Source organism: Megascapheus bottae, chromosome 14 (genome assembly GCF_031878675.1).
Source record: "Megascapheus bottae isolate mThoBot1 chromosome 14, mThoBot2.hap1, whole genome shotgun sequence".
In the NCBI taxonomy this organism is placed as follows: domain Eukaryota; kingdom Metazoa; phylum Chordata; class Mammalia; order Rodentia; family Geomyidae; genus Megascapheus; species Megascapheus bottae.
This window is the reverse complement of record NC_143522.1, coordinates 59,431,876-59,445,657: the sequence shown is the minus strand read 5'-3', so window position 1 is coordinate 59,445,657 and position 13,782 is coordinate 59,431,876. Positions and strand designations below refer to the sequence as shown.

At 40.6% G+C, this 13,782-nt stretch overlaps 1 protein-coding gene across 4 annotated transcripts in view; it reads left to right on the top strand.

The window, feature by feature from the left end:
* Strn3 (striatin 3) overlaps positions 1 to 13,782 on the top strand; it is a 101,519-nt gene that overhangs the window by 85,051 nt on the left and 2,686 nt on the right. For all 4 annotated transcript variants that reach the window (XM_090345342.1, XM_090345341.1, XM_090345343.1 and 1 more), the window contains 4 exons: positions 93 to 260; positions 2,299 to 2,439; positions 7,650 to 7,757; positions 13,620 to 13,706. In XM_090345342.1, the coding sequence (XP_090201468.1) occupies positions 93 to 260; positions 2,299 to 2,439; positions 7,650 to 7,757; positions 13,620 to 13,706 (504 nt within the window). The remainder of the gene's footprint in view (positions 1 to 92; positions 261 to 2,298; positions 2,440 to 7,649; positions 7,758 to 13,619; positions 13,707 to 13,782) is intronic.

The following is a 13,782-nucleotide window of genomic DNA, read 5'->3' as shown; positions in this document are numbered from 1 at the left end:
ATGTGTACCACTGCACCTGGATGTATGTGTTCTTCATATTTAATTATATGGAATAATATTTTCATTCAGCTTGTCTTGTTATTTCTTCCTAGAGTCAAATATTCTAGCTGGCACTTTCGTTGCTCATACAGATGCAGTCTGGGGTCTTGCCTACAGTGGCATAAAAAATCAGTTACTATCTTGTTCAGCAGATGGCACTATTAGGTTATGGAATCCACAAGAAAAATTGCCTTGTATTTGCACTTACAATGGAGACAAGGGTAAGTACATTTTGTTAATTTAAAACTAGAAATTGAGAGATTAAGAAGACAAAACAGCCAATTTGTTATTTATTCTCTATTCCAAAGGGATATATTGGAAGAACTTAATATGGATTTACAGTAATAATTTGTTCAGTAATTTTTTACTTGAAGTGCTTTGCAAATTTTTACCATAGCCCAAAAGTATTTCTAAAGATCAGTGGAGTACTCATAGGGATAACTCCATATTGTCTCTCCACATAACTACCCACAAAACTGAAGCTGTGGTAGTCTCCATCGGACTAGAAACCATGCATACCATGATGCTGAGCCCACCTCGGGAAATATAGACACCATCAGGAAAATAGTACCCTTTGCTAAAGGCACCAGTTGGATTACTTTCATATCATATATATATATATATATATATATATATATATATATATATATATATATATGGGTTTAGGCACTGTCCCTGAGTTCTTCAGTTCAAGGCTACTGCCTCACCCTTGAGCTACAATGCCACTTATGGTTTTCTGGTGATTAAATGGAGATAAGAGTGTCACGGTTATCGTGCCTGGGCAGGCTTTGAACTGTGATCCTCAGATCTCAGCCTCCCAAGTAGTTAGGATTACAGGCGTGAGCTACCATCTGGCTTTGACCTTCATTTTTTAGATCCCAAAATTTGACTTGAGCTGGATGCTGGTGGTTCATTTCTATAATTGAATTATTCAGGAGGCATGAGATCTGAGAATCATGGTTTGAAGCCAGTCCAGTAAAATTAACAGTAAAAATGTGGCTCAAGTGGTGGAATGCTGAGCAAAATCCTAAGGAAGAGCACAGGGCCCTTGAGTTCAAGCCTCAGCGACAGCACCAAAAAAATTTTTTTGTGTGATTTGCATCAACTGATTGATAAGATTTATATATTTGACATGGGAGGATACCTCCCAAAATGCAGATTTGAGAATACCTTATTTTCAATTTTTTTTTTAACCTTAGAAGAATATGCATAGGGGCCGGGGATGTGGCCTAGTGATAGAGTGCTAACATGCACAAAGCCCTGGGTTTGATTCCATAGGACCACATACACAGAAAAAGCCAAAAGTGGTGCTGTGGCCCAAGGACCATGCCCAGACCCTGAGTTCTAGCCCCAGGACTGCCCCCCCACCAAAAAAAAAAAAAAAAAGACATAGAATAGTTAATCAATTGACTAATTGAAAGACTGGATTCCCTTTTCTTAGCATCCCAAATTCTGGCATTACAGGTATATGCCACCATACCTGGCTAGTAATTTACTACTGTTCATTTATAGTTTTCCTTTAATGTTAAAAGAAATGTATCAATTAAAATTGAGGAAAAAGTTTCTTTTTTTTCCTCCTTCTTCCAGCAGTGCAGATTTCATTACTGAGGTTTGAATTCCCAAGTCTTAAACTTATTAAGCAGGAGGTCTACCACTATAGCCAGGCCTCTCTCCCTTTGTGCTTTAATTTTCCTTTCAGTCAGGGTCTTCCAATTTTATGGCAAGGGTATTCTGCACCATGATATTCATGTAGTTGGGAATGCCATGTATACCCACTATACTCAGCTTTTTTGAAATAAGGTCTTGTTGAGTTTTTGCTGGACTGGCCTCAAACTGAGATTCTCCTGGTCTCTACTTCTCAAGTAGCTGGAATTAAAGACATGAACAATACCTGTTTCTGTTTTCTATCCTAACACAATGGGTCTTTATCTCTCTTTTTTTAATTCTAGCTCAAGAATATTTAAACTTTTCTTTTCTAAAAAGTAGAAATTTTTGGCTGTAACCTTAACTACTCAGGAGGCTGAAATCTGAGAACCATGGTTCAGAGCCAGCCCTGGCATGAAAGGCCATGAGACTCTTAAATAATCACCAGAAAACCAAAAGTGGTGCTGTGGCTCAAAGAGGTAGAGCTCTAATCTTGAGCTGAAGAGCTCAGGGACAGTGCACAGGCCCAGAGTTCAAGCCCAATGACCGACAAAAAGACAAAAGTAGTAATTTCAAAATTATTATGTTTATAGTGTATCTTTGTGCTTCTTTCAGAACATGGAGTACCCACATCTGTTGACTTCATAGGCTGCGATCCAGCTCATATGGTAACCTCTTTCAACACTGGCAGTGCAGTAATTTATGATTTAGAAACATCACAGTCATTGGTGATGCTTTCATCACAGGTAGAAGCTGGTAAGTTATCACCATTTTCTCTGAAAGGTCTTAAAAAGGACTATGATATGAAAAGGGGGATTATATTTCAGTCAGTTTTCCTATTGACTGAATTTAGGATGAAAAAATAGCTTCACTATGTTAGTTATACTTATTCATATTGTGACTTAAATACTTAGTGGATAACTAAGGACAGGAGAGAATGGAGTAATATAAAAATAAAAAGAGGTAAAAAGCACAATAAATAATTTTAAATTTATTATGGAAATATATGTGAAAGTAGAGAAGAAAACATGAAGAACCTTGTATACTCACCCTAATTGTATTTAGGACTATGCCAGTCTTATAGGCTATTGTTACACCGTTTATTTAAATAGGGTTCTAAAGAACACTGGTACTTTTGTTGTTATGACTGGTTGTTAAATAAGGTCTGCCAAGTCTCTCTGCATCTATTGGTTTCCTTCAGATCTTGACCTTTTCTTTGTTTCCCTCAGGCTTAAACACAGTTTGGATGACGAGCATGCCACTATGTCCAGTTAAGAAGGGGTCTCATGGACTTTTTGCCTAGTCTGGCCTTGAACTGAAATCCTCTTGATATTTGTCATCTTCCAAGTAGCTAGGATTACAGGCCGAACCCCTGATGTCATTATGATAAAAATATTCCGGGCTCATCTTGTTCATTTTTGCCTCAGATCTGAGATAGGTTATTTTGCTAAAGAATTTTGGTTGATTTTAGCAATAAATAGCATTTAGCCAACACTGGTGGTTCATGCCTAAAATCCTAGATACTCTGGAGACTGAGTATCTAGGATCATGGTTCAAAGCTATCAAGGCAGGAAAGCCCATAAAACTCTTATCTCCAATTAGCCACCAGAAAACTAGAATTGGAATTGTAGCTCAGATTGGTAGAGTGCTAGCCTTGAGCAAAAGAGCTTAAGGACAGCTCTAGGCCCTGAGTGCAGGCCTCATGAACAACAACAACAAAAACCCTCCAAAAACCTAAATGGCTATTAGAAGGTTAGAATCTAGGTGCTAGATTATTGGGCTTATCTTCCTTCATAATCTTTGCATGTGCTTTGGGGGGAGGGGAGGTTGGGCGCTTTCTCTGAACTCTCCAGCTCAAGGCTACCGCCCTCCCTCTTGACCCATAACCCCACTTCCAGATTAAGAATCTCTTCAGTGCTTCAGGCGGGCTTTGAACTGCAATCCTCCTATCTTAGCTTCCTGAGTAGCTATGATTATAGGCATGAGGCACCACACCCGGCAAATGTGCATTTTTTTTTCCAGTTGTGGGGCTTGAACTCAGGGCCTGACCACTGTCCTTGGACTTTTCTCATGGCTAGAGCTCTACACTTGAGCCACAGCACCACTTCCAACTTTTTTCTATGTATGTGGTACTGAGGAATTGAACCCCGGTCTTCATGCATGCTAGGCAAACACTCTACCACTAGGCCAAACTCCAGGCCCCAAATATGCATTTTTTAAAACGTAAACTTCCAGCTAGTCTCTGGTGGTTCATGTCTAAAATCCTATCTACTCAGGAGGCTGAGGTCTGAGGATCGTGGTTCAGAGCCAGCCCAGGCAGGAAAGTCCATGAGACTTATCTCCACCAGAAAACCAGAAGTAGAAGGGAAAAACAAGATGACTGGAAGAGGGTGGAGGGAGGGAAATTGGGAGAAAAGCATGGGAAGGGGTAACAATGTTCAAGGAATAATATACCTACTACCTGATAAATGTAACTGTAACTCCTATATATATCACCCCGACAATAAAATAAACCAGAAAAAAAAAAAGAAAACCCTAAGTGGCGCTGTGCTCAAAATAGTAGTCTTGCTGAAGACCTCAGGGATAGCACTCCAGGTTCAGTGTTCAAGCCCAAAGACCATCTCTTTCTCCCCTCCCCCCCCCCCCTGGTGTGTGTGTGTGTATGTGTGTGTGTGTGTGGCGGGGGAACTTCCAATTCAGATTTATGCTGGTTCTTAACAAAATCATCCTCACCGTCATCTCTAATTGCTTTATCTTATTCTATAGTACACCACAGTTATCTCAGTATGATGCCATCTCTAACATTTGATTATCGATAATAGTTGATACTATGCTCTAATAACTTTCAGTATTGCATTTTAGTTGGATATAAATAAGTTCATTTGCTTTATTTTACTTTAGATTTTTTTTTTTCAGAAAGTGCTGATTCTTTTGTAGTTATATAAAACATTTACGTGGTTTCATGGTTAACTCTCAAACCTAATTATATCCTGATTTATTTATCTGTTTTTGAGACAAAGTTTACCAGCTTCAAATACACAAGTTTTCTGCTTCAGCCTTCTGAATGGGATTACATGGTCAAACTAAATTATATTTAAAATGTCTTTCCTTATGTTTCCATATCCCATTTTTCTCCTGTGTATATGAAATATATGTATTTAAATTTAGTATCTGAAGCCAGGCACCAGCGGCTTATGCTCAGACTTAGAGGTTGAGATCTGGAGGGTTGAGTTTGAAGCCAGCCCATCAGAAAAGTCCACAAAACTATCTCCAAAATGACCAGGAGGAAGTCAAGCTGGAGGCATCACTCAAGTGCTAGAGCAAGCAAGCCATCAAGTGCCAATGCCCATAGTTCAAACCCTGGTACGGGGGGGGGGGGGGGGGAGTTAAGGAGCCAGGAGTTTGGCCTAGTGGCAGTTTCTTTTCCTGGGTATTGCTTGATTTGTCATTACTTCCTCAGAATATGATTTGAATTTCATACACTAAGCCCTTCTTTTCTCATTCTACTTTGGCTCTTGGTAGTTTCTTCCTACCTTGAGTCTTCAAGAGAGAAACTTCCTTCACATTCCTCTTCTGATAGAACAACAAACCATGGAATCCTGTCTTCTTGGAATTGATTTGAGCTGAGCAAGGTGATAGAGTTATCTTGAAGATGCTTAGAAAGCAGTCCATGAGAACATAGCAGGATCTAAGTACTGGTAGCCTGGTGCAGGTGACTGCTGGTCACCTAGCTACTAGGTAGATCTCACTGTGGCATTTTATTGAGAATGTTAATTATATAAGATATAGTAAATAGAGGTAATAGGGAAACTAAAAGTTCCCAGAAGGAGAGAAGCCAGGAAGCCAAGGATCAGGTATCATCCCATGAGATGAGCTATCCTCAAGCAGCTCTTTCGGAAAGTTTTGAGAGGCCAGACTGGCTAGTTACAAATGTTAGTTTATACTTGTCCTGCCTGATTTATTAATCATAGAGCCCTATTCTGTGCCGTGTATAGCACAGGTTTCCCTTGGTTATGCCTAAGGTTTTTCTGCTCTGTTGCCATAGTTGCTGAGAAGTTAGTGTGTCCCTAAGGGTTTGTCTGTATTGCCTACACTATTAGCTACCTTTAGTGGCAGGTTTGTAAATCAGGAAGTAAGAAATAATTCCTCTTTTGCCTATCCCAATGCCTGATGTAATTCCAGAATCATTTAGCATGGGTAACCCTCCTGTTTTTAGAGGTGAGTTTCTGTTGAAGCTGTAGAAAGGCTGGGGTGACAATTATAAGTTAGATAGGCATGGGCTTTAGTTCCCATTGGGTAGCTGTTCTTTAGATCCAGATGAAGCTTTAGTTACTTTTAGAAAGGCTGGTACAAATGAATCTATTTGGATTTTGGCAAGTTTTTCTCTTTTCTGAGTTATTTTACAAATGGTCTTTGGAAGGTTTTCTCTGAAGGTATCTGCCACTTGTGGCTTATGCCCAGCTTATTAAGATGGTCTGGACTGACTTTTTTGTCTAAGCTAAGTAGCTGAGATTATAGGTGTGAACCACTAGGCCCACCTGATACTTTCAAAGCCTATTAGCTAATAGGTAAGATTTAAAAGATCATTGTGTAACTTGTAGTTTAAAGGTTTTTGTTTCTTATTTACTTAGTGTTGTTTCAAGTTTTATCTGTTTTATAGCCTATAAAGTACTATATTTCTTACTTGGACTGAATAATCTTTCCTTTTTTTTTTTTTTTTTTTTTCTTTTGCTAGTCCTGGGACTTGAACTCAGGGCCTAGGCACTGACCTTGGGCTTTTCTCAAGACTAGGGCTGTACCACTTAAGCCACAGCACCATTTCCAGCCTTTTCTGTATATGTGGTACCAAGAATTTGAACCCTGGGCTTCAGGCACCCCAGGCACTCTACCATGCTCCTGCCATAGTTTAAGTTTTTTTTTTTTTTTTTTTTTTTTTTTTATGAAAAGTAACTTTTACTACCTCATTCATCTTTCTAGGAACTTGGCAAGGATTGACTCTTTTAATTGTTGTAACATTATAGTTGAGAAAACTGAGGTTAACCTACCTAAGATCAGTAGAACTTGGGAATGTATTTAGTGCAGGATAACAAATCGATTTCCAGTTCAGTGGCTAAGGAGTAGTAGAATAGTGCAGGTAGGAAGAAAGTTCCTACATTCTTCTCTAATTCCTGATTCCATTTTTAGCTTACAAAGCCATTTTCCAGAGAAGTTAATGAACATTACAAGTAACAATGAGTCATGTATATTCCTTTTTAGTGCTTTATTGTTAAGCTTCTATCGTAAATAGAGAGGCAAAAACCATGTACTAATTGCAAAAGTATGTGATGAATGGTCATCATGGGTCATGTGGCTCTGAACTCTCAGGCCATGCTCTTGCCCTCAAACTGCACCATATTGTAAGGGCTCAGCAGTTCATTTTATTGGAGGTGGCTGAGGGGTCATGGGGCTTGAACTCTGGGCCTGGGCACTGCCCCTGTGATTAATTGGAGATAAGAGTCACAGGTTCTTTAGTGCCTGTACTGTCTGTGAGCCTTGATCCTCAGATCTCAGCCTCCTGAGTAGCTCGGATTATAGGTGTGAGCCACTGCACCTAGCTTCAGAAGTTATCTGATATTTCAGATAACTGTGGCCTCCTTACCGATTTCATGTGTTATACAAATTTGAAGAAAAACTAATAGAAGAAAATTCCAAATGTCTGTATTAAAAGCTACAAACTACTCAAGTTATTACTCTGTGATTCTGATTATGTTTGCTTACAAGTTATTACCTATGAGTGATAGTCACTCATTTTTGCTTGATAAGCCAAGATATTTCAGTAGTTAAGTTTAAGGTTTTTTATCTTTCATGTTTACAATGCTGGATGTCAGATAGGCTTCATTGTATGCTAAGCAAATATTTTTTCCAGAGAGCTACATCCTTAGCCCAAATGATTCAAATTCAAAAAAATGTATTCCTTTATGTTTCAGGTTTACAATCCGGTAATCATATTAACAGAGTAGTAAGTCATCCCACACTTCCTGTTACAATAACTGCTCATGAAGATAGGCATATCAAATTTTTTGACAATAAAACGGGTAAGTATGTTGTCTTTTCATATTAGTAATAAATTTGTGATTAAAATGCTGTTTTTTGTTTTTGTTTTTATTGGCCTAAGGGCTTGAACTCAAGGTGTGAGCCCTGTCCCTGCGCTGAGCTCTTTATGCTCAAGGGTAGCCACAGCTCCACTGCCAGTTTTTGAATGGTCAATTGGAGATGAAAGTCTCACAGGGATTTTTCTGCCCAGGTGGGTTTGAACCACGATTCTTAGATCTCAAGCCACCTAAATAGCTAGGATTACAGGCTTAATCCACTGGTTTACAGCTAAAATACTATTTTATATAATGTCTGTCAAATTTGAGGTAAATTTTTAAAAATTATTTTTGTGGTGCCAGGAGTTTGGCCTAATGGTAGAGTGCGTGCCTAGCATGCACGAAGACCCGGGTTCGATTCCTCGGTACCACATACATAGCAAAAAGCCAGAAGTGGTGCTGAGGCTCAAGTGGTAGAGTGCTAGCCTTGAGAAAGTCCAACGACAATGCTCAGGCCCTGAGCTCAAGCCCAGAACTGACAAAAAAAAAAAATATATATATATATATATATATATATATTTGTATTTAAGCTTTGGTGGCTCATGCCTGTAATTCTAGCTACTCAAGAGGTTCGGATCTGAGGGTCTCAGTCAAAGCCATCGCCAGGCACAAAAGACTTTGAGACTTATATCTCCGGTTAACTGCCAGAAACCTAGAAGTGGTGTTGTGGTTCCATGCTAGAGTGGGGCTTGGCTCAGGGGTAGGGTGGTAGCCTTGAGCTGAAGAGCTCAGGAACAGCACCCAGGCCCAGAGTTCAAGCCCCACGACTAACCAAAATGGGTACCCAGCTGGACAAGTGTGCTATCATTGAGCTACATTCTTGGAAATGCCTAGGGGTTTGTTTGTTTTTAAAAAGCCTGTTTTGGTTTTTGTTGTTGTTGTTGTTTTCCTCTGAGCCTGGTAGGTAAAACACTTAAAAATTGAGTTCTGCTGCTTCTCCCTCCCTCCCTCCCTCCAACCCCCCCCCCCCACACACACACCTCATCCCATTATGTTCTTTGTACTTCGTTTTCAGATTGGGCCTTAGATTTTTGCCTAGGGCTGGGCTTAGACTTCCATCCTCTACCTTTATCTTCTCTATAGTTGGGGTTATGTGCATACCACTGTGTCCAGCTTGTTCGTTGAGATGGAGTCTCACTAAGTTTTTACTCAACTTGGCTTTAAACTGTTTCAACTTAGATTCTTGCCTTGTATAGCACTTTTTTTTTATTTGGTGGGTCATGGGATTTGAACTCAGCCTGGGTGCTGTCCCTGAGCTCTTCAGCTCAAGGCTACCACCCTACCCCTGAACCTACCACTTCCCATTTTCTAGAGGGAAATTGGAGATAAGAGTCTCAGGTCCTCTTGTGCCTGGGCTGACTTTAAACCTTGATCCTCAGATCTCAGCCTCCTGAGTAGCTAGAATTTACCAGCATGAGCCACTGTGCCAGGCTAGTATAACACATTTTTGTAAGTAATATCTTTTCTATCTATAATGACTTCTACATGCCATTTGAATCTTCTTCTTCATAATTTGTCTTAATGTATATTATAGGAGAGCTTTTGGCAGTTCAAATGTAAAAAGATTAAACATTTTTTAATTACAAAGATGATATACAAAGGTTATAGTAACATAAGTCAGGTATAGAGTACATTTCTTTTTGGAGAATGTCACCCTTCCCTGTCTTCTAATGTATTCTTTTTTTTTTTTTTTTGCCTGTCCTGGGCTTGAGCTCAGGGCCTGAGCACCGTCCTTGGACTTTCTCAAGGCTAGAGCTCTACCACTTGAGCCTCAGCACCACTTCCAGCTTTTTGTATGTATGTGGTACCAAGGAATCGAACCCGGGTCTTCGTGCATGCTAGGCAAGCACTTTAACCACTAGGCCAAACTCTTTGGCCTTCTAATGTGTTGTTTTGTTTTGTTTTGTTTTGTTTTTTGCCAGTCCTGGGCTTGAGCTCAGGGCCTGAGCACTGTCCTTGGACTTTCTCAAGGCTAGAGCTCTACCACATGAGCCTCAGCACCACTTCCGGCTTTTTTCTATGTATGTGGTACTGAGGAATTGAACCCGGGTCTTTGTGCATGCTACGCAAGCACTTTAACCACTAGGCCAAACTCCTGGCCCTCTTCTAATGTATTCTTAAAACAGTTTGGTAGACTGAGTGCTGGTAGGTAGCTTACTACTCACTCATCCTAATACTCAGGAGGCTGAGATTTTTGGATTGTAGTTTGAAGTCAGCCTAGGCAGAATAGTTGATGAGATTTCTATTGTCTCCAATTAATCAGTAAAACGTTGGAAGTAGAGTGTCTCAAGTGTAAAGTGCTAACCTTGAGCACAAAAGCTTAGGCACTACTTCCAGACACGGAGTTCAACTCACAGGATGGCAAAAACAAAACATAGAATGGTAGCCAGTGCCAGTGACTCATGCCTGTAATCCTACCTACTCATGAGGCTGAGATCTAAGGATTAAAGTCAGCCAAGGCAGGAAAGTTACTAAGACTCTTACCTCCAGTTAACCATCTAAAAGTCAGACATGTAGCTGTGGCTTAGGTGGTAGAGTGATAGCCCTGAGCAAAATAAAAGAACAACAACAAAACCCCAACCTCTGGAGATAGCATCCAGGACCTGAGTTGAAGTCCCAGAATCAGGACCAAAACAAGAAAACAAAAAAAGAACAGCCCATAGTATGATGGACATACTGTTAACTGTCACCTTCACAGTGTATCTTTTTTTTTTTTTTTTTTTTGCCAGTCCTGGGCTTGAACTCAGGGCCTGAGCACTGTCCTTGGACTTTCTCAAGGCTAGAGCTCTACCACTTGAGCCTCAGCACCATTTCTGGCTTTTTTTTTTTCTATATATGTGGTACCTAGGAATTGAACCTCAGTCTTCCTGCATGCTAGGCAAGCACTGTACCACTAGGCCAAACTCCCAGCCCACAGTGTATCTTTTATAAGAAACTTATAAAATTGTGTTGATATTAAATCTAATTTTAGTCTTTTGATAGATGGAGAAGGTTGTGTGTATACGTATGGTTGGGGGGGGGGTTGGGGGGCTTGAACTTGGCCTGGTGCTGTCTTTGAGCTCTTCAGCTCAACACTGTCACCCTACCCTTGAGCTAAGCCCACTTCCCATTTTCTAGAGGTTAATTGGAGATAAGAGTCTGAGGTCCAGGGTTGGAGTTTGGCCTAGTGGTAGAGTGCTTGCCTAGCATGCATGAAGACCTGGGTTCAATTCCTCAGTACCATATGCATAGGAAAAAAGCCAGAAGTGCTGCTGAGGCTCAAGTGGTAGAGCTCTAGCCTTGAGAAAGTCCAAGGACAGGGCTCAGGCCCTGAGCTCAAGCCCAGGACTGGCCAAAAAAAAAAAAAAGAGTCTGAGGTCCTTTTGTGCCTGGGCTGGTTTTGAACCTTGACCCTCAGATCTCAGCCCCCTGAGTAGATAGTATTACAGGCATGAGCCACTGTGCCCGCCTACGTATGCATGTATTTTTTTAAGGCTCTTTTTAAATTTTCTTATATTTATATGAATGACAAGTGTAACCGTGCTTTGGAATAATTAATTTTATCCTCAGCTGATAATTGCTTGATAAAAGCTATAACACAACTATTGATTTTCTAGTATGTTTTTGCTTATTTGATTATGGGTTAGTTTTGTATTCAGGTCAGTAGTAAAGGCCTCATGGCAAGTAACAGAGATAGGCTCTTTCACGTCCCAATGTAAAAATGCTATTAGGAAGCATGGGCACAACTAGAATTCTTTTTTTTTGTTTGTTTTTTTTGCCAGTCCTGGGCCTTGAACTCACTGTCCTTCTGTTTTCTCAAGGCTAGAGCTCTACCGCTTGAGCCACAACACCACTTCTGGTTTTTTCCTGTGTATGTGGTACTGAGGAATCGAACCCAGGTCTTCATGCATGCTGGCAAGCACACTACCACTATGCCAAACTCCCAACCCCACAACTAGAACTATCTTACTTGTTTGACTGCTGAATGGAAGGAGAATAAACTAGTGTCAGTATTTGCTGTGTATGATCTGTCCATCAGAAACATTTATTACAGTTCAGAATGGCTTTGTCCCCAAATCTTTGTGCAGCCTAACAGCATATTGCCAACTTAGTTCTAATTTCAACTTGGGCATAAGTCCCATTTTCACATTTTATTTTTATATTTATTTTGGAGAGATTAATGGTAGGATTTGAAATCATGGCCTTATACTCATTACACAGGTAGTCTGCCTTTTTTAAAAAATTGTATCCTGTTTGGTAGTAGTTTGCATGCTATAGACCAGACTACAATTTTTTTTGGTGGGTTGAGGGACTTGTATTCTGGGCCTGTGTGCTGTCCTTAAGCTCTTCAGTTCAAGACTACTTACTGCCCTACCCCTTAAGCCTCAGCCCCACTTCCCATATTCTAGTGGTTAATTGGAGATAAAGAGTCTCACCGATTGGATTTTAGTAGTAGTGTCCGGCTGGCTTTGAACCATGATACTCAGATCTCAGCCTCCTGAATAGATAGGATTACAGGCATGAGCCCCCATGCCTGGCAGACTGCAAAATTTTGAGGGTAGCTTTGGTATCAGTTTCTCCTTTTATACACAACAGTACTAGTGTTCAGATCTAGTGGCAGAAGGAACTAGAGGGCTCAAATTCCACTTATTTGCCAAGTTTCAGTAAAGATGGTTATTAAATTATATATACTTTTGGGGGGGAGGGGGCAGTCCTGGGGCTTGAATTCAGGGCCTGAGCACTGTCCTCGGGCTTTCTCAAGGCTAGAGCTCTACCACTTGAGCCATAGCACCACTCCGGCTTTATCCTGTATATGTTGTACCAAGGAATTGAACCTGGGTCTTCATGCATGTTAGGTAAACACTCTACCACTAAGCCAAACTCTCAGCCCCAAATTATATTTCATGTCAAATAGCTATTGTATTTCCCTCCCCACATCCCCTGTCTTCTGTGGAGATGGAACCCAAAGCCTCCCACATGCTGGCCACTTGATTCATGTCCCACAGCCCACTCCTCTCCCCCTTTTTTTTGGTCAGTTGTGGGGCTGAACTCAGCCTCGGTGCTGTCCCTGGGCCTCTTTGTGCTCAAGGCTAGGCCTGGGTACTATCCTTGGTCTTTGTCAAGGCTAGAGCTCTTCCACTTGAGCCACAACCCCACTGCCAGCCTTTTCTGTGTATGTGGTACTGAGGAATCAAACCCAGGTCTTCATGCATGCTAAGTAAGTCTACCACTAGGCCACTGCCCCTCCCCGCCTTGTTTGAGTAGTTTATTAGAGATAAGTGTCTCACAGGGATTTTGATTTTCAGATCTCTAATCCTATTAAGCTCAGCCTCCTGAGTTAAGATTACATAACAGGTGTAAATCACTATGCATAGCTTTGCTGAATTCATTTATGTGAAATGCGCAACAAAGAACAAAATTAAATGGCAAACATTGTGATTGCTCTAAACCACTCATATGTTCTCAAACAGTTTTGTTTGATAAAATTTTTGGGTATGTTTTACCACAACTAAAAGAATACTGTTGGGGCCAGGAGTTTGGCCTAATGGTAGAGTGCTTGCCTACCGTGCACAAACACTTGGGTTCAATTCCTCAGTACCACATACAGAGGGGGGGAAAAACGGAACTGGTGCTGTGGCTGAAGTGGTAGAAAGCCCAAGGACAGTGCTCAAGACCTGAGTTCAAGGCCCAGGACTGGCAAAAATCAATCAATAAATAAAGAACACTGCTGTGGTCCTTGTCTAGTCTATTGATGCTGTATTTTATAGCACATCCATGTCACACATCAGAATTTTTAAAAACTTAATCTTTGTGTCATATTCTATTTAGGTAAAATGATCCATTGCATGGTAGCTCACTTGGATGCTGTTACAAGTCTAGCAGTGGATCCTAATGGAATCTATTTGATGTCTGGAAGTAAGTCTGAACTTGTATATTTACCCATCGCCTTTGTAAAAGAAGTGTTACTCCGTAACAAGCTTTATTTGTTCTT